General features: G+C 33.5%; 2 protein-coding genes and 1 pseudogene across 3 annotated transcripts; all 3 read right to left on the bottom strand.

The window, feature by feature from the left end:
• Nucleotides 1-3,204: 3,204 nt before the first annotated feature.
• On the bottom strand, nucleotides 3,205-4,364 carry LOC146953805 (uncharacterized). Its single transcript, XM_085711778.1, has 3 exons — nucleotides 4,178-4,364; nucleotides 3,962-4,087; nucleotides 3,205-3,869 (listed from the first exon to the last, which is right to left on the bottom strand). The coding sequence occupies exons 1-3, from the start codon at nucleotides 4,208-4,210 to the stop codon at nucleotides 3,333-3,335; spliced, it is 696 nt and encodes a 231-aa protein (XP_085567904.1). The 5' UTR covers nucleotides 4,211-4,364; the 3' UTR covers nucleotides 3,205-3,332.
• A 623-nt stretch (nucleotides 4,365-4,987) lies between these two features.
• Nucleotides 4,988-6,755, bottom strand: LOC146953804 (uncharacterized). The gene is made up of 4 exons (XM_085711773.1): nucleotides 6,465-6,755; nucleotides 6,145-6,372; nucleotides 5,612-5,871; nucleotides 4,988-5,525 (listed from the first exon to the last, which is right to left on the bottom strand). Exons 1-4 carry the CDS (start codon nucleotides 6,525-6,527, stop codon nucleotides 5,342-5,344), a joined length of 735 nt encoding a protein of 244 aa, XP_085567899.1. The 5' UTR covers nucleotides 6,528-6,755; the 3' UTR covers nucleotides 4,988-5,341.
• Nucleotides 6,756-12,569: 5,814 nt separating this feature from the next.
• On the bottom strand, nucleotides 12,570-16,398 carry LOC146953803 (uncharacterized; annotated as a pseudogene). Its single transcript, XR_015011180.1, has 2 exons — nucleotides 13,311-16,398; nucleotides 12,570-13,162 (listed from the first exon to the last, which is right to left on the bottom strand). The product of XR_015011180.1 is annotated as an uncharacterized LOC146953803 (transcript).
• Between the last annotated feature and the right edge of the window lie 4,416 nt (nucleotides 16,399-20,814).

The raw sequence follows: 20,814 nt of genomic DNA, 5'->3' as shown, positions 1-20,814 counted from the left end.
TGGTAATATGTAGACCTGCATGTCGACTGGTAGAACCCTGATTCAATTTGATGCGAGGAGTTGTGAATTGGTGGATGCGAACAAGTCAAACTAGCTCATCTTTAGCTAGAAGGAGAATGAACTTTTGGGTACTATCGTTCTGTCAGGTAACTGTTATTTTACTGTCGTTTGTCACTGTTGCAAGCAAATTCCTTGAGGACAAGGAATGGTTTAAGTTTGGGGTTGTGATGACATCCTGTCATTACGTAATATTAGGGACTTATTGTGACATTTTGATAGAGTTCTCATGCAATTTATACTGTTCTGGAGTGCAAAAAGCTTAAAATTTGAAGTCTGTTCGAAGGAAATCGCGCCACGCCAATTTCAAGCCGTGCTGCGATTTTTGAAGCAAAATTACACACTTCCTGTAAAGAGGAAATCGCGGCACGCCATTATACAAGGCGCGGCGCGATTTTGATGGGTCAGGCCCATGACTTCTATAAATACTGCACTCAATCTGAAGAACACGGGTTACGATTTTGGAGAGCAAAGTGCGATTTTGAGACATCAGAGACGGCTAGAAGGGCGATTTCTTCATCCTTTTACCAATTCATGTATGTTTTAATTATTTCATTGATTATGCTATTTGTAAACTCGATTATGAGTAGCTAAATCTCTCAGAGATTAGGTCAGAGATGAATCTATGTAACCCTAATTGATACATGTTGCTGTGAAACTCTATTACTTATTAATGATATTCTAGTTTTCATTCAATTCAATTGTTCTTAATGCTTTTTATATCCTGATCAAATATAAACATGATTTTGTGAGAACGAATGACTACTGACCATAGCTTTCGACTTAGACCTAATTGAATTGTTCTAATAAACATGGTTAGTCTAGGAATGGATAATCGTTTGTTAGTGATATTAGGTTAACGTGCTTAAACCTTTGATGATTATTAGACCACCTAAGGAATTAGGGGCTGTAGTTTAAAAAGAGGGTCCTAACTCAAGGGATTGATTAGGGCTAATTTGTTAACTATCGTGAAACTAGAGAATCATTAGTAATAATAGGTGCAGTAACCAATTAGGGGAAACATAGAGGATTCGACAGACCTGATCTCATCTCTCTCTCCATATTTTCTTAATCAACTTTATTTCTGTTTCTTGATTTAATTAAAATCAAACCAAATCTACTGCCTAGTGGCAAAACAAAATAAATTTTATACATCCTAATTATATAACAAAATTGAATTGTTGAAGTTAAAAACAGTCCTCGTGGGATCGATATTTTTACTACTTCGATAGTATTTGGTGCACTTGCCAAACGCCTATCAGAAACTATTTATTATTATATTTTGGTACAAAACCATTAGACTGTTAATTTGGTTTCATATAGTACACTATCAAAACCATTAAACCATAATTATGGTTTAGTTAAGATTTTCAATTCGTAGTTAAGTGGATAAATTACTGAGTTTTGCAATTTGCTTCAATCTATTCAAGTGATAAAATTAATAGTAAAATTAATAGTAATGCGCGGTGACAATATTACTATGTTTTCGAAATTGAAACCACTCATTTCTTGAATTTGTTCATGGTGTGGCATGTTGAGAGCAAAGAGGAAACAAATGATATAAATTAAAGTCATAATAAAACAAGGCATTTTTAAACAATGTAGCCATTATTGGAAAAACATACTAATATTATAGTTCCAAACATTACAAACCATACTAACATTATAAATCCAAACATAACAAAATTAAAAATACTTATACAGAAATATTATGAAAACATAAATATGATTACTAATAAATACTAAGATTACTTTTTTCTTCATCCATAGAACGCCCTGATTTTTGTCCAGCAATCCAACACTTTCTCTCTCCATACCACAAGTTGATTGTACTTCTGCTCCCATTGCTCAACCGCATTCTGCAACATTGTGCGTAATTCAGTTCCAGCCATAATCCTCCCCGCCAGCTGCGAGTGATGAACCCTTGATGCCTCAAATTCTGTCCCGATCAATTTCCCTTTTACTTTTTCTTCTGCAAGTGCCTTCTCCAATACTTCGATTCGAGTATCAGAGGCATGCTTTTGCAATGATAGTTCTGTCATTGCTTTTTCAGCTGCGACAAAATCATCATTGAGCACCTTCCATTGTCTTTCGAACACAGCAAGTTCCTGTCTTGCGATGTTTGCATTTAGGGTATCAGTTTCAATGATTGGTAAACCTGCAGCAAACATGTTTTGCAACTGAAGACATGAACAGACTAATCCTGAATGAACAGGATTGAGGAGGTGTCTTAGTGGACGGATTTGGCTTAAAAGTTGGGATAATTGGTTTCTAATATTGGCATCGGAATAGATTACTTCAAATGTGTTGTTTACGATGATTTCTCTTACTTCATTTGCAAGATCTGTTGCCCTTGCGATGTCTCCGTTTACAGCAACTGGAACCGAATTTGCAGTAGTGACGTCTGACATTTTTTGTTCTGGAAATGTAAGTGACACAAGACCTTATTATGATACTAATTCTGAAACATTCTCTAAAGCAACCTCATTATATATAGTAATATGTTAATCCTTATGTTTCAACTTCCCATCCTAAGCAGTTTAATAACCATACTAGGCAGTTTCATTTATTTTCAACTTCCTTACAAAACCATAGTTAACTCTTTTTTTTTAAATTAATTGCATTTTTCAACTGTCCATGACTCTGATTCTTCCATTCTAACCGTTATTATACCTTTTTCCCGTATTTATCTTGGTGGGGCCGTGGAAATTTATGTGTCTCTAATTAGGCAGTTACAAAACCATTAGGCAGTTATATTGGTTTCACATAGAACACTTTCAAAACCATTAAACCGTACTATTGGTTTCAGTAAAGGTCATTATTTAAAATTGTTTCTTAATAATAATTTTCATTATTCTTTTATTTTATAAACCATTAAACCACAATTTTACTTAGACAAATGCAGAAATTTGTTTTACAACGGAAGAAACAAAAGAGAGATGATGAAGCTTAATAAATAAAAAAGTGGTTACTGATTGATTAATTCCTATTAAGTAATTCTTTTCAGTGTTATAAGTTTGCACTATAACACTAAAAATAATTAAACCAAACTTATTGTTTCAGTATTAATTCCATCATTTAAAACCATTTGACAATGATTTTGCTTTCACAATTAAAGCTATCAAAACCATTAAAACAGACATATGGTTTCAGTAATAGTCTCATCATTTAAAACTCCATAAACTTGACAGAAATATATAAATTCATCAACATCTGTGTACAAACTCCTTAAAAAACATTAAAATTCCAAAAAAAAAAACATTAAAACTAATTCATTATTTAACCGGAGATGCTAGCTTTTCAAGCATTTCTTTGTAGTTTGAAGTTGCTGCCTTCTCCACATGTTGTCTTTTGCTATTGCTTGAGTCAGTTAATATTGTTGAACAGATTTCAATTCTCATATCCATAATTCTTGCAACCTTTCCATTCTCCCCACGCTTTTTCAGTTTGGTCCAACCTTTGAAAGATTCCATTTGTGGATTGCCATCCTCCCATTCAGCAAGAAACTTCATGCAAAACACTCCACAACTGTCTTTATCAGTTTGAATAGGCACCTTTGGTGTTTCCCATGTAAATTTGCTAAACTGGAAAGGCATTGTGATGTTGCTTTTCTTATACAATTCTTTCACGAATGCTTCCACCTCCTTCAGCCATACATCAAACATTCGTTTGTACACAGTTGGTTCTCCATTCTTCATGTGCAGTGGATCTCCTGCCAAGCTGTTCAGTAATTGTAACTTTTGGCTCTTGAGATTCGCTACGAAGGATACATAATGACTACCCGGATTTCCAATTATTGCTGGTGTCATTATCTATTTCACCAGTAAAAAAAACAATCAACATCATATAATTCAAACAATTAATGTGTAGAAATCTTTCAAAAATAAAATGAACGTAGTCTCACATATTCTAGACATGAAGGGTCAATAGCTTTCAAATCCATGTATTTGAACTTTTTCAGCTTTTGGATGAATCGTTCAAATGCAACATTTTCTGTAATATTCAGGGCATCAGGTCTTTCCAAGTCAACCTGTTTATATAAAACGAGTCAAAATCAATTTCAAAAAGAACTAAACATTATGTATTTAAAATTTTAACATTCATGAAATGTAATGCATACATAATTCATGAATGGCGTGACCAGTCTTGTCATTTTGTCAGCTGGTTGTTGATTCCAGTTCAAGCAATTGACCCAGGCATTTATAACAAAGCATGACACCCATTCATCTTTTTTAAGTGTGCACAAGTCTCTTCTTTGTAGAGCGTAAGCATGAGTGCTGTTTTCCGAGCAGTACAAAAACTCATCCCTACATTATTATAAAGCATTTAGCATTTGTACTAATACTATATTATATTATATTAGAAACTGTAGTATAGCCAAATAAACATTAACAGTTTGACTCATCATCATCATTATCACCTGGATGATCAAATAAAACCATTAAATACAGCCAATGGTTTTGGAGGACAACTAACCAAAACCATTTCCACAGCACAATGGTTTTAGCATAGTTTTCAGAGTTTACCAAAGTGCTAACAAAGTACTAATTCATATAATATGCCAATAAATATTTAAAATGGTTTTCCTTACTCATTAAGTGAATTGCTCCATGCAAATGTTGATATGTCCTTTTGCATATCTTATTGCATTTTGACTCGTAGACAGCTTCATCGTAAGGGCTTTCAAGGTATTTCGATTTCTTTACAGCTCTTCTTTTACGCTCAGGGGCTTTTCCAGATATGTCATGCGTGGTCTTTCTTTTCCTTGCCTTCACACTTTTGTCATTGTCCAAGTCAATTACCTCATCTGCTAACACTGACCTTAACGGAGTTGCGCTGTCAAATAAATTATGTAATTGTTAGTTTGCAGAATTTATATTCTGCAGAATTTAATGAAGCAAATGTCACATTGGTTGATACTTACTTTACAATAATGTCATTACAAAATTCCAAATTCTTATCCTCCTCCGCATTCTCCTGCTTCGTGTCCTTCTCAGGGTTATCCTCCTCCATCACCCTTTCTTGATTCACATTGCTTGCTTCAGATTTTGTCTTAACTGATGTGTTTTTCTCCAGGTTCTCCTGCTCCGTGTCCTTCTCCTGGTTTTCCTCCTCCATCACCCTTTCTTGATTCACATTGCTTGCTTTAGATGTTGTCTCAGATTTTGTCTTAACTGATTTACTATTGACAAACACATCATATATAGAAAAGCATTAGTTAGTTCATATAGTTGTACATATCACAAATTAAAAACCATTGAAACACATCATTTATATTCATTTCTTACCCTGCATTTGAAGCTTCTCCCCCATCAAAAAACTCTGGAAACCTCAAGATTGTTTCCTGTGTAACGGAAATATTGCATGCTTTCCTCGCTGAATCATCAAGGATTTTGGCATCAATCTCATTCTCTCCATCATCATCATCAACAATCTCATCTGATACATCTTTGTCATGATTTTCTTCACTGAATTATACATTTGCTTATATGTGTCAATCTTATGCAGATATCAAACATTAAATCATGTTAAGACTTAAAATTAGATGCAGTACCTTTTTTCCCTTCCAGTGCTTCCATCCCCTCTATTTTCTTCACTATCAGGTGCTTCCATACTTTTTTCATGACTTGAACTGTTATTCTCGTCGTGTTCAGGTTGAACTTCAATTGGACTGTCGTTGGTTGTATCTTTTGGAACATCATCATTTTCCCCAGAAGTTTCAACATTTCCCTCAGCTATTCTTCTTTCCAAGGTTTCAGCAGTTTTAGTGTAGATTTGTATGCAAGACCTACAATGATTAAGATGCATTTGTGCCTGCAAAATTTTTATGTATATGTACTATTACTATTTTGAAAAACATATGTCTGTTTCAATGGTTCTGATTAGCTTTAATTGTGAAACCAAAATCATTTTCAAATGGTTTTAAATGATGGAATTATTACTGAAACAATAAGTTTGGTTTAATTATTTTTAGTTTTATATGTACTATTAGTATTTTGAAAACCATAAAAACACGATATTTTCAAAACCATAAAAACACAATATTATGCCACTCATCTAATACATCTTTTGACAGTTTTATCTCACCTTAGAGAGTGGGCAAGTATCTGCATCAAAACACAATACAAGGGGACCTTCAATTGTGTTGTGCAGTCTGGTTACGCCGGCTGTCAGTCCATGCTCGAGTCCCATAATGTCATAGACCTTCTGAAGTTCTTGGTTTGCCGCCATGACATCCCAATCACGAAGTGATGGCCGCTTGTATTGTCCTGTCAGAAAAGGACTTCTCTTCCCCATTTTGTCCATGTAATTAATCTGCACAATAAAAACATGCACATACATAATTTAAAAATCTAACACTTATTTGTTTAAAAAATACAAATATACAGAATATAAAATATGATCACCATTAGGAAGTGGAAGTCCGCTAATGGATTTGCAACTTCCGGATTTTGCAGGCCTTCTTTCATATATTCAAGAACATGGGAACACCAGTTATAAGATGATACCCCAGCTGGATCTTCAAATATGTGTGCATATTGGAGAGATACAAAGCTACTATTAGTGGGGCACAAAATATTGTGAATGATATAACATATTGCACCTTTCACCCATGCATTTGGTTTCTCAAGTGTCTTCAGTATTCTCTCCAATTCTGTCACCCTCACAGAAGCAGAATAAGTTCCAGTCAGACCTAATTATTTCCTTAATTTCTTTATTGCTTCCTCAGAACAGAGATCCACGTTAATCTTCTTCCCTGCCACTGGAAGCTCATACACCCTATGTACATCTTCCTCTTTCAATGGAAGTACCTCATTCTTGCTTAATACAATCCACATGTTATCTTTGTCAAAGTTTTTAACAACCCAATCCACAAAGAAAGTGTGGATTCTTTTCCAGTTGCAGATATGCAACATTCCACCAAAGCCATACTTATTCAAAACCTTAATGATCTCTGTTTTGTTTCTCTTTCGATAGATTGAATTCATAATTTCATATACCTTAGGTATACTCAGCTTGTGCCTCAGTCTGTGCTTTGTATTTTCATCATTCAAACGTCCTTCATCAGAATCTTCACCATCATCTTGTTGTTTCCTTTTCTTATGCCTCTTTTCCTTACTTCTAGCATCTTCTTTCTGCTCCTTATGTTTATCACCACCAGATGATGAACCAGTGACCTTTTTCTTTGCCCTTAGCCTCTCTTGTTCATCCTCCAATTGTTCTTCATTATTTTGTTCATCCTCCATTTGTTCTTCACTCTCTTGTTTCCTTTTGTTACTTCTGGTTATGTGCTCCTTCTTTTCTTTGCCCTTAGCCTCTCTTTTTTTATGCTCCTTAGGCTCTCTTGGTTTATGCTTCTTCTTTTTGCCCTTAGCCTCTCTTTTTCTATGATCCTTTTTTGTATCACCAGCAGATGATGAGTCATTGATATTCTTTTCATCCTCCTCCTCCATTTGTGTAAGTCCTAAACTGAATGATGGAAATGTACCTTGCTCTGTAGTTTTTTCCACCTGGATGATCAAATAAAACCATTAAATACAGCCAATGGTTTTGGAGTACAAATCACCAAAACCATTTGCTCAGCACAATGGTTTTAGCATATTTTTCAGAGTTTACCAAAACCATTTGCTCAGCACAAGAGCTTACAAAGTACAACAACAATACTATAATTGAACCAACTTATATCATGAACAAGATCTACATGATCAATTTACATCATGAACAAACAAACAACAACAACACTATAATTGAACCAACTTAACACTTTGAAACCATTTCCACAGCAAAATGGTTTCATCGTGAAACTCGCAGAAACCATTTACACAGGCAAATGGTTTTGGCATAATTTTTAAACAAAACATTCTATAATAAGCACATTTAATCACTCTGAAACCATTAATTTGACTTCATTTTCCCCAATTCGAAATTAGAATGTCAATTTAGGGTTACACAGATGCAGTTACTTTCCAACTAAACAGAAATGGTTACACAAATGCAGTTACATAATTGTAATAATTTCAAAGCACAAGATAAGTTCAAACCTGTTTAAACTTCATTTTTGATGAGTTTTGTTGAGTTTTGTTGAGTTTTAAAGTTCAGTTTCAAACAACCGTAATGATGAAGAAGATGCTTGCGTGAAGTTGAGAATGCTTGCACAAAGGTGATGTTGACGATGATGAAATGCGGTGGTGATGATTATCGTGAAAGACGGTTACGGTGGCGGTTATGGTGAAGAAAGTTGGAAATGCGAACGATGATGACGAAATCTGCAGAAAACGACGACGGTGATGATGATTGTGGACTACGACGATGATTTTGACGGTGGAAAAGGACGACGGTGATGAAGTTGGTGAATGCCGGTGCCGGAAGTTGTTTCAGGCGACGGTGAAGTTGTTACAGGCGAGAATTAAATGCAGTTTCCGTTGGAATTTGGTTTTGTTTTGCTCTTAGGTGAAGAAAGCAATTTGAGTGATGTAGAAAGCAATTTTCGCTTGGGCTTGGTTTAGTGGGCCGGATCCGGTCTGGGCTTATGCATGGTGCATAAGTTTTGCTTATGCACCATAACCACTCCCGTGTAAATGATGTTTCTAGGTAACGCCCCCCTTTATTCAATTTTCTAACACGGAGTCTTGGAAATGGAAAAGGTGACTTGGAGTCTTCTCCGTTTGAATAAAGGGGGACGTTACCTAGAAACATCATTTACACACCTCTCTCTAATTCTGCTTCTTTGTTCAAACATCATTAACCATTTTCTTGGTAATCCCATCTTCCATTTACACATCATGCATGAACTAAATTTCCTTTGTTCAAACGGAGAAGACTCCAAGTCACCTCTTACAGGAAATGCACGCTCCGTCCCCACTCTTTTTTTGTTTATTCATACAGAGAAGACTCCCAAGTCATACCTTTTCCATTTCCTATTGTTTTTTATGGGTACATTCAATTTTCTAATTGAATCAAATTCGTTCTTGTGCTAGTCATCCGACAAGAATTCAGCAAAAGCAAGTAGCAGGATAAACAAGTCTCCACAAAAAAAAAAAAAACCATTGCCCTCCTTCCTCCGTTTGGAGTCCTCGTCACACCGATGTAAGAAGCGCCACTTTTAGTTTCTGACCAAGTACAATTTGTTTTCTACTGAATCACGTGTCTAGTCAAATTCAAGGATAAAAGAAATGAAATGGATAATTCTATTTGCAGTAGTGGTTTTCAAATGTCTCTTCAAACGACATTAACCATATCATGCAATATTCCAACGTATTGATTGAAAGTTTCTCAGCAACTCTTAAATCTTAATGCGTTGACACTCTCCAACGTCGTCATTTTTCTTGCATATATAAGGAGCTGAAGACTTGAAGAAATTCAATAGACTCTACAGTTTTTACAAGTGTCATTACTATGTTAAATTTTATAGCGCATAAACACTTAACAATTTTTTAATAAGTTCATATCTTAGAAATTCATAAGTGTTATTGATGCATGAGGGTTTTGTTAATAATTTAGTAGTATTTATTATTTCAGCCTAATTTTATTATTTGTTTGTTTCATTTTCAGTTTGTTATTTTTAGGCCCATTAGAGTTTGTTATTTCCCTATTTAAGATTAAAAGTTGTAGCCTTTTGAAGAAAACTTTTATTCATTCAATAATATTTTAGAGTTTTTCTCAATTTCTGGTGGATTCCGGAACCCTATTTTCACAAGTTTGTCGCTTGCAAACTTGTCTCTTTCAATCTAGGTTAAGCGCTTGCTAGCCTACGCTTCCGTAATGCGTCAGTTGGTATCAGAGCAGGTTTCTCCTGTTCTTTTCCTAACGTGATCAGCCATGGGAAATCAACTGATGACTTAAAAAGATTAGGTGTGACACAACAATTGGAATGTAAATGAATGTAATGCTGGCCATATATGTATAACGCCTTACTTTGCAATGAGAGTTGATACAACATTCATTAATAGCAGAAAAACTGAAATGCAGAATCTTATAAAAAGAATGAGAATGAAGTGGTACAGTTTGTAAATGGATTCCCTATAGTTGCTAATTGATGCAGTTGCAAATCTCAGTCATCCGATGAAAGTTACACTTCAAAGCTGGTTTGTTGGAGTTTAAATTGGAGCTATCCAATCATCGTTGGACAGTTGAAATCAGACGATTTCATAACTGCAGGACTTTCTTGACATCGGAAAATCCTTCTCCCTTTTGCCATAAGTTCAGCTTGTTGATAGATCATCGAGTATAAAAGGATTAATTAAATGATCTAATGAAATTATACCTGGAAATGAGTTGATATGTGTCATACATGGTTCATCTCGGCTCGACTTGATACTTAACTCGAATTCGTCACCAACTTTTTTCAGATGGAACTTGGCTCAATTGAAGCTCACAGGGGTGTTCAAATAATTCAGTTAACTGAACCAAAGTATGAACCGAACTGCATTGAACCATAACTTAAACTGAACTGCTTTATACAGTTTTGAACTGAACCACTTTTTAAAACCAGTTTCAGTTCAGTTTAAAACCGGTTCAGAACTGGTTTGTATTTATGAACCTTTTTTAACCAAAATAAGTAAAATGTACAATATGTTTATTTGACCCATAATTAACCAACAAAAAAAAATCAAAATCAAGATTTAAAAAAAAAAAATCTCAATCAAAGAGAACGAAAATCTTCAGCTTAATCTCAAACAATTAAATTAACCAACAACAAAAAAAAACAAAAAAAATCAAAATCAAGATTTAAAATAAAAAAATCTCAATCAAAGAGCTCAAAATCTTCAGCTTAATCTCATAAACAATTGTGAAGAAAACTTCAAGAAGCAATTGAAAATTTCCTTACTGTTACGATTCCTTATTTCAATTTCAATTGAAGTCAACACAATCGGAAATACGCTAATTCCCAAATGCAGAATTCCTGAAATTTCTCATCCAATTTCAATTAAATTCAATACAAATAAAAGAATTGATGCATTAATTACGGAATACATGGAAATAATCGGCGTCCAAAAGCAATGTTGGAAAAGCGATTATGAGAGAAGGAAGTGGGAATTGGAGGTGAGAGCGAAGAGATATCTGAGAGAAGCTCAGGTTTGGTAAAAATCGGCGTCGGAAAAGCGATTATGATAGAAAAGCAGAGTTGGAAAAGCGATTATGATAGAAAAGCAGAGTTGGAAAAGCGATTGTGAAACAAAAAAAGCAATTATGATTGAAAAGCGGAATTGGAAAAAGCAATTATTATAAACCAGTTTTTTTTGTCGAGAAAGAGACACAGAGCTTATATTCCAACGAAAAAAAAAATAAAAATCTGAATAAATAAATTGGTTTAAAACTGTAAACCGGTTCTGAACCGGTTCTAAACCGAACTGGAACTGGTTTGAAAAATTAACCAGTTTTTTTTAAAGTGGTTTTTAAAACTGAATTGTATCCATTAATGTGGTTCAGTTCCAATGCAGTTTAGAACCATGAACACCCCTACTCACAAGCAACTCAGTTCAGCTCAATAACTCGAATAAAATGAACCAAAAGACTTATATTCTGAAATGATTGTTAAGAAGAAGATCATATGTAGTTGTATCACATGTCATAATCTAATCTATGGCTATTGGCCTATTGCCTTATCTAGCGAATCGGAAGCATCAAATACATGGATCCAAGTGTTTATGTTCCTACTTTAGCCGTCGAAGGAGAGGTGGAAGCCACTAAGAATGCAACCGCTCTTATAATAAAAGGCGGTGTCAAACCTATTGTTGTTAGTTTTCACTCGGTGATTGATGAACTATACAAAGGTGAAGGAAGGAGTAAATAAGATTGCACAAATGGTTGAAACAATGCTCTGTAGTTGCACAAATGGTAGAAACATTGCCCTATATTTAATAAAAATGATGCAAAGCAACTTGTTTGTCGAATAATGTTGTTTACATGCTCTCTAGTTTGCTAATTAAAGGACTGTAACTTTGCTTTTAGTTGCACCTCTATAGGTTAGTTGCCAAGAGAGTGGACAATAACAATGTGTTGGAACATTTGGTGTAACAAGTATTCATCATTCTCTACAAAAAAAAATAAAAAATACGTTTGGTGCAACAAGTATTTACCGAAAATTCAATCACAATGAGCAAAAAAGGATTCTTGGATTCTACAAAAACACGTTTGGTGCGGCAAGCATTTAAGGAATCTCTTTCGAGCTTATTTTTGAATATCCAAGGGTTCTTGGATTGTTGATTTTGGTTCTAGCTCACAACTTCACATAGCACTTCTCAATTAGTATCTCAAATAATGTAACTGTCCCAGTCAAAGCAATTAGCTCTATCAAATTAATTGTCTGTTCCACAATTTTTACTCAATTAAAGTTCTTAAATTATTGAGAACTTTATCACATTATTTCTCTTTTTCATGTCATATTTCTCCTCTTGGAAAACTTGATTAGAAGATTATCTTTTATGTCACATAATCAATTGTCTAAACCTACTTTTGATATATTGCATTGTGATATAAACTGTGGAACATAAGGACACTCACAAGCAATAAATTAAAAATAGTTCAAAGTGAACATAATTAAAATGACTTTACAATACAATATAGGTTCAAGAGAGATTTACCAATACATAACAGATAAGAAATGGTATTATTTTTAAAGAACCTAAAATTAGTACACAAACTCAAACAAAAAAGCTACACCATTAGAGAAATACATTCTCTACCTCCAAATATCTTAGTGAAAGCAAATAAAACATTGAAACTTAGCTATAGCTTATTCCTTAGATAAATTACCACTTTCTATAACTTGCACTTGATTAACACCTGGAAGATGACTTTGATATTGCAATCTCCTTGCAAACTTGCTCCATTGTAGGCCGACTATGTGGGATCTCAGTTAAGCAATGAAATGCAATCCTTATAATTGATACCATCTCTTTCTTGATATCATTGATAGGAAAAGGGAGGCGTTGATCCAACATATCAGTCAACAACACAGCATCAATTGTTTGGCCTACAGAACTTGATTGCAACATTGTAGATACAATGTCTCCAGGATGCTTTCCAAGAAGTATTTCCAAGGTTAATACCCCAAAACTATACACATCACACTTCTCATTTACTTCCATTGTGTATGCAAGTTCTGTAACAAACACTAAGAGTTATCATTTTGAAAAATCGGGTTAAAAGAAAACATAAAATGTCGACAATTTGTACAAATGATAAACTGCAAAATCATTATGATGAACAATTGTAAAGAAACAACTCTATTAATAAGGAAGAATATTAACCTGGAGCAGTATATCCAAAGGTTCCTACAAAGTTAGAGGTCCAATTGGAAGCATCGGGATTAAGAAACTTAGCTGTTCCGAAATCCGAGACATGAGCCACATATTCCAAATCCAAAACAATATTCTTACTGGATATATCGCGATGAACAATTGCAGGTGAGCGATCATGATGCAAGTAGTATAAAGCATTAGCTACATCTTTAATGGCATTCACCCTCCTATTCCAGTCAAACACAGTAGCTTGCTCATTGTCTTTCAAAATCTTATCCAGACTACCCTTCTCCAAGAACTCATAAACCAAAAATGAGTGCAATGGATGTGAACAATACCCGTATAACTTCACAATGTTTCGATGTCGGATTTCTGTTAAAGCTTTTATCTCACTTGCAAAAGCTTTCAGATTGGACATTTCTCCATTTTGTAATGAATGGAGTTTCTTCACAGCTACAACCTGTCTTGTAGGCAACTCTGCTTTGTAAACACTTCCATGTCCTCCAACCCCAATGAGATGCTTGTTATCAAACTCTTCTGTGGCTTCAACAATGTTCTCATAGACCATTTTTCCATCAAAACTCCATATTGAAAATAGATTTTCAGTGTGTGATTCTTCTGCTACCTTGGATTCTTTTGTGTTTGATGTTCGAAATAGATAATATGAGATACCATAAACAAATAATGCTAACAAAAAAATTCCTAGAGTGATGGGTAAAACTACCACCAATTTTTTGTTAGTTTTATGAGTATTATGGTTTCCGCTGGATGTTGGACAAGGCTTTAGGCTAGAGGCATTACCACACAAGTCTTTGTTGTTTCTCAGTGCTTCAATTGGAGCTTTCTGGAAGGCTCGAATGCTTGGAATCGGACCCTCCAACCGGTTGTATGATATATCAACAGTTGTCAAGCTTATCATATCATTTGAGCTGAAGAGAATGGTACCAGAAAGATTATTATGTGAGAGATTCAATGTTTCCAAGTATTTTAACTGTCCCAACATTGCCGGAATGGTTCCGTTCAAAAAATTCTCACTAAGATCAAGATCTTCAAGAACATTTAATTGGCCAAACTCAACAGGAATGTTTCCTGCAAACTTATTTTTGCTTAAATTCAAGTGCAATAACATTGACAAACTTCCAAGTTGTTTTGGGATTGAACCACTTAAATTATTTGTTGAAAGCTCCAAGGTATCTAGTTTTTGCAATGATGCAACTTGTGCAGGAACTTCTCCTGAAAGATGATTGCTACTTACCGAGAGTTGGAACAACAAAGATAAGCTTTCTAGCTCCTCTGGAATTTTTCCAGTGAGATGGTTTGAAGACAGGTTTAGTTGTTGTAAATTTGTTGCTCGACCTAGTTCGGGAGGTATGTTTCCTGTTATATTATTGTTGGAGATTCTAAGGCTTGTGAGATTCTTGCACTTACCCCAATTTGGTGATAGATGGCCATAAAAATTATTATCACTCAACTCCATGTGGTACAAAATTGGATACACACCAAAAGTATCTGTTATATTTGCAGTTAATTGATTTTTATTCAGGCTAACTCTAAGAAGGTTGGAGCAGTTCTTCAAACTCTTGGGAACTAGTCCTGTGAAATGATTATTGCTAGCAGTGAACCAATATAACTTTCCACTAACACAAATGTTGTGTGGTAACTGACCTGTGAAATTATTATAATCTATATCAAAAATTTCAATATTGTTAAGCCTATTCATTTCCGTTGGAATGTTGCCACTTAGTGCATTTGAGAAAAGTATTAAGCGACTAAGTTTTGTCATATTTCCAATAGTGGAAGGAATACTGCCATTTAGTGCATTTGAGTAAAGCATTAAGCGACTGAGTTTTGTCAAATTTCCAATAGTGGAAGGAATTGGTCCAGAGAGTTGATTTCGTGAAAGAAAAATGATATCCAAATTAATCAAGTAACCTATGGAAGGTGGAATGTTTCCAGTGAGGGAATTTGAGGAAAGATATAATAAATTAAGTTCTGTCAAATTTCCAATAGTGGAAGGAATACTGCCACTTAGTGCATTTGAGAAAAGCAATAAGCGATTGAGTTTTGTCAAATTTCCAATGGTGGAAGGAATACTTCCACTTAGTGCATTTGCGTAAAGCAATAAGCGTCTGAGTTTTGTCAAATTTCCAATAGTGGGAATGTTACCAGTGAGATGGTTGCTATGAAGGTAAAGATGTTCTAAATTGCTCAAGTTTCCAATTGTAGAAGGGATTGGGCCTGAGAAATGGTTCACAGACAAATCAAGTTGAGTGACTTGTTTTAGAAAGCCAATTTCTTGAGGAATGAAGCCATAAAGACTATTCATTCCAAAATATATCCTCTTGACATTGACCAACTTGCCAAATTCACGAGGTATATGGCCGGTAAGTGTGTTGTTATATAACATTAGAATTGATATATTGGCCAACATTCCTATTGATATTGGTATAGTACCTGTGAGATTGCAGCTATGAAAATCAAGTATTGTCAAATTCCTCAGTTTACCTATCTCAGATGGAATAATTCCAGAAATATCATAATTTTCACTAAGATCAATATAGGAGAGTTTTGACAGATTACCAATGCTATTGGGAATGCTGCCGTCGAGTTTGTTTTGTGAAAAATCAAGAGTATTTAGATTCGATATTCCACCAATGTGGTGTGGAATAACTCCATAGAAAGAGTTGTTTCTTAAAACTAAACTATGGAGTTTTGGAAGTGATGAGAAATTGAGACTTTGAAGCGTACCTCTTAGTCCAAAACTGGTGAGATCTATCTTGTAAATAGATTTTGAGTTATTATCACATGTGATTCCTTCCCAACTATTACAAGGATTATTACCAATCCATGAAGAGATTAATGATTTGCTTTGGTTGTCAAAGCTTGTTTTCCACTTCAACAAAGCATCTGCTTCGTTGCCTTGGTTTTCTGCATCAGCATGAGGTGATATGACCATTACAAACACACAAAAGAACACAAGAAGACACTGCTTTGCTAAATGCTTCATCGTCTGAAGCATGTTTTAAATTTGAACACAAAAGAAAGGTATATTCAATCACTCAAAAGTGTGTAGTATAATAGAACAAGAGACATGCATCTTCAGGAAAAATGTGGATGATATTTATACACGCTCAGCCAGGGTGATTAAAGTCATTTATTATTCTACTTTGTGTTTTCCAAATACTAAGTACATCCACGACAGAGACTCAAATTTTGGGGTGGGATTTACAATGCACAAGCAAAAGAGTTGTGCACAACACAAACTTGTGCAAATGGTGGGCCCAAATTAAATCTGGACCGTTTATATATTATTATTTTAATGCCAACGGTTGAGATTTGTTTGGATTTGGGAATGGGTGACCTGCTGCCACAAAGGGAGAGAGGGCATGTGGGTCCCACGCGGGTCCCACCCCTTTGATTAAATCAGAATATTTTATTTCATTTTTTTGGTAGATTTTGTATTGGGCTTGGGCTTGGCATTTGTAGAGTAAAATTTTGTCTATGGGCTTCCAAATTTAATTTTCTTGGCCCGAAAAAAGGAAATATTTTTAGCATTGCATAATTTTATTTATTTTTGGCCGAAAATTGCATTTCATTTAATATGGAAAAGTCTGAAAAAGAATTAATAATTAGTAGAAGTTGTTTTATTAAATTGGACGGTTGTAATTGGATTTTAATTTTTTGGGAAAAATTATAAGATGAATAATTTACTTCATATTTTTAAGAACAAAAATTTACTTGTTGTTTTTGCAGTTTAAGCAGTGTTTTATTAAATTGTTGTTTTGCAACCATCACATTCGCATATTCATATTTTTGAAGGTTGTACGTGAACTTAATTTACTTGTATACACGTGAAATCAATTCTCACCTACGTACATGTGAAATGAATTAACGTAGGTGAATTTATGGCAAAATTGTAAGTGTATTCCATTTTCGAGCAACAGGAAAATTTTTGGGAAAAATTGACCGAAATCAATTCAGCCAAGTGATGTGCTTCACAATCACATACGATATTGTTCAATTATTCCATTTCTTATCAATTCAATTATGGGATGGATAAATCTGCAACCTATATTGTTTACTTTTTAAAATAAAAAAAATCAAGGTGAATTGAATTTACGTTCATCGCCATGCGTCAAAATATTTATAATATACTAGATCATATTTATAAATTAAATATACTAAATCATATTTATAAATTAAATATACAATAAATAATAATTATAAATTAAAGATACATTAAATCGAAAAAGAACAAAAATTTAGTATAAGTTGTTGAAGTAAATTGAGAAAATTTATAGAATTGGATTTTTTTTTCGGAAAATTTAGAATATTTAATAATTGGATAAAAATTTTGTAATTATAATTTTTTTTCGAAAATTTTGATAATTGGACAAAAATTTAGTAATTGGCTTTTTTATTTTCTTCGAAAATTTAGAATATGCATAAATAAATAGACAGTTTAGTCACTATTATAAACAAAATATAACATGTTAGGTTTATTTAATAAATAGTGTGTGTGATGTATATTTATGACCACATAGATTAATTATTGAATAGATAAAAAAATGTCAAGTTTTGGTTATTTTGGTGACCAAAGTGTGTACATTATTGTTGAATGGGTCAAGGTAAATGGACATAAAAATAAGCAAAACATTTACTCATTAGCAAGTTTGAGTTTTTGTATTTTTAAGAATTTTTTTATATTTTTAATCTTGCGTTTATTTAATTAATGTAGTATTATGTTATTTTCATTTCAATGTGTTTGAAAAATAGTTGTAATTTGTTATCTATATTGAATTTATAAATTAGTTTTTTAATAATAACGATAAAATAAATAAAATACAAATCACACAGCGAATATCTTGATTAATCAATTAACATTTATCCAAGTACTTTCCGTGTAAGATTTTTGTTGTTAGGGTAAGAGTTGTGGGTTTGATTACTCGTTGTGATCTATTAGTAGTCTTCCAAGTAGTTTAATTCGAACACTATGGTCGTTAGGGTTAGAGTTGTCGGCAAGATAGGTTGGTGAATAGTTTGATTAGGCATTAAACATTCATCAAAGTACTTTGACTATAAGATTCTTTTAGTTAGGGTAAGAGTTGTGAGTTTGATCAGTCGTTACGACATCCAGGAATTAGTTTAGGTCGAAGAATCTTGTCATTAGGATGAGATTTGTAAGCTTGATTAGTCGATAAATAGTATGATTAGTTGATAAAGAGTTTGATTAGTCGTTGAACGTTCATCCAAGTACTTTAACTCCAAGATTCTTTTAGTTAGGGTAAGAATTTTGAGTTTAATGAGTCGTTCTCATGTCTTTGTATTTGTTTATGTCAAAGAACCTTGTCATTAGGGTGATAGATGTAAACTTGATTAGTCGATTAACGGTTGGATTAGTCATTGAACGTTCATCAAGTACTTTCACTCTAAGATTTTTTCAGTTAGGATAAGAGTTGTGAGTTTGATCAGTTGTTTTGAAATCTTGGAAGTAGTTTAGGTCAAAAAATCTTGTCATTACGGTTAGAGTTGTCATTAAGGTGAGAGTTTTAAGCTTGATTAGTTGATAAAGTGTTTGACTAGTCGTTGAACGTTCATCCAAATACTTTCACTCCAAGATTCTTTCAGTTAGGGTAAGAGTTGTGAGTTTGATCAGTCGTGCTGAAGTCTATGTAGTAGTTTAGGTCAAAGAATCTTGTCATTAGGGTGAGAGATGTCATTAGGGTTAGAGTTACAAGCTTGATTACTTGATAAGAAGAGTTTGATTAAACATTGAATGTTCATCCAAGTACTTTGACTCCAAGATTCTTTCAGTTAGGGTAAGAGTTGTGAATTTGATCAGTCGTTATGACATTTTGGAAGTAGTTTAGGTCGAAGAATATTGTCGTTAGAGTGAGAGTTGTAAGCTTGGTTAGTCGATAACAAGAGTTTGATTAGTCATTTAACATTCATCTAAGTACTTTGACTCCAAGATTCTTTTAGTTAGGGTAAGAGTTATGAGTTTGATCAGTCGTGCTAACATCTTTGAATTAGTTTAGGTCAAATAATCTTGTCATTAGGGTGAGAGTTGTGATTAGGGTGATAGTTGTAAGCTTGATTAGTTGATTAACAGTTGGATTAGTCAATGAACGTTCATCCAAGTACTTTGACTCCAAGATTCTTTCAGTTAGGGTAAGAATTTTTAGTTTCTTCAGTTGTTATGAGGTCTTTGTAGTAGTTTAGGTCAACGAATGTTGTCATTAAGGTTGGAGTTGTAAGATTGGTTAGTCGATAAAAAGTTTGATTAGTCCCTGAACGTTCATCCAACTACTCTGACTCAAAGATTCTTTCAGTTAGAGTAAGAATTTTGAGTTTCATCACTCGTTTTGAGGTCTTTCTAGTAGTTTAGGTCAAAGAATATTGTCATTAGGGTTGGAGTTGTAAGATTGGTTAGTCGATAAAAAGTTTGATTAGTCCCTGAACGTTCATCCAACTACTTTGACTCCAAGATTCTTTCAGTTAGAGAATCTTGAGTTTCATCACTCGTTTTGAGGTCTTTGTAGTAGTTTAGGTCAATGAATGTTGTCATTAGGATAAGAGTTGTGAGTTTCATCACTCATTTTGTGGTCTTTCTACTAGGGTTGGAATTTATTTGTTCTTCCTTTTCAAAATCATCATTTTTCTAATTTTCACATTTTTGTTCCTTGGACTTTATTTTATCTTCCTTTTCAAATTCATCATTTTTTTTAATTTCCACAATTTTGTTTCTTCTATTAGGATTGGACTTTATTTGATATTCATTTTCAAATTCATCATTTTTCTAAATTTCACAATTATTTTTCTTCTATTAGGGTTGGACTTTATTTGATATTCTTTTTCAAATTCATCATTTTTCTAAATTTCACAATTATTTTTCTTCTATTGGGGTTGAACTTTATTTGATCTTCCTTTTCAAATTTATTATTTTTCTAATTTCCACGATTTTTTTATATTCTACTAGGGTTGGACTTTATTTGATATTCATTTTAAAATTCCTCATAGTATAGAGCACAAAAGAGCTAAAAGAGGTTATTTTCTTTATATATAGCGTAGATTACGTGAAAAGAATATATTAACCAAAAAAAGGGTGTTATTTATTTTAAAAAAAATTAAGAAAGGGAATGATTTTTTTTTTTGAATAAATGGAATGAATTGAATATTAAATAAAAAAACTTAATTTCACTTTAAATATTGTTTTTGGCATAATCATATTACTTAATTTCCCTTTTCCTCTTATGCCAAAATAATCAAATTTTATCTCCCTCCAATTTCACTTTTTCTTTATGTCAAAATAATCAAATTTTATTCCCCTCCCATTTCACTTTCCCTCTTATGCCAACCAAAATAATTGAATTTCATTTCCCTCTTACCACTATTTTCACTTGGCTCCAACATTTCCCTCCATTTAATTTTCAGAAAAAGTCCCATATTGAATGAAACTAGATTAAAATCTATTTTTCTTCTCCAAATCAAAACCTAAAAAACAAAAGCCACT

Source organism: Medicago sativa, chromosome 1 (genome assembly GCF_051527215.1).
Source record: "Medicago sativa cultivar Bolivia chromosome 1, Bolivia_mono, whole genome shotgun sequence".
Classification (NCBI taxonomy): domain Eukaryota; kingdom Viridiplantae; phylum Streptophyta; class Magnoliopsida; order Fabales; family Fabaceae; genus Medicago; species Medicago sativa.
This window is presented reverse-complemented; position numbering and strand designations above follow the sequence as displayed.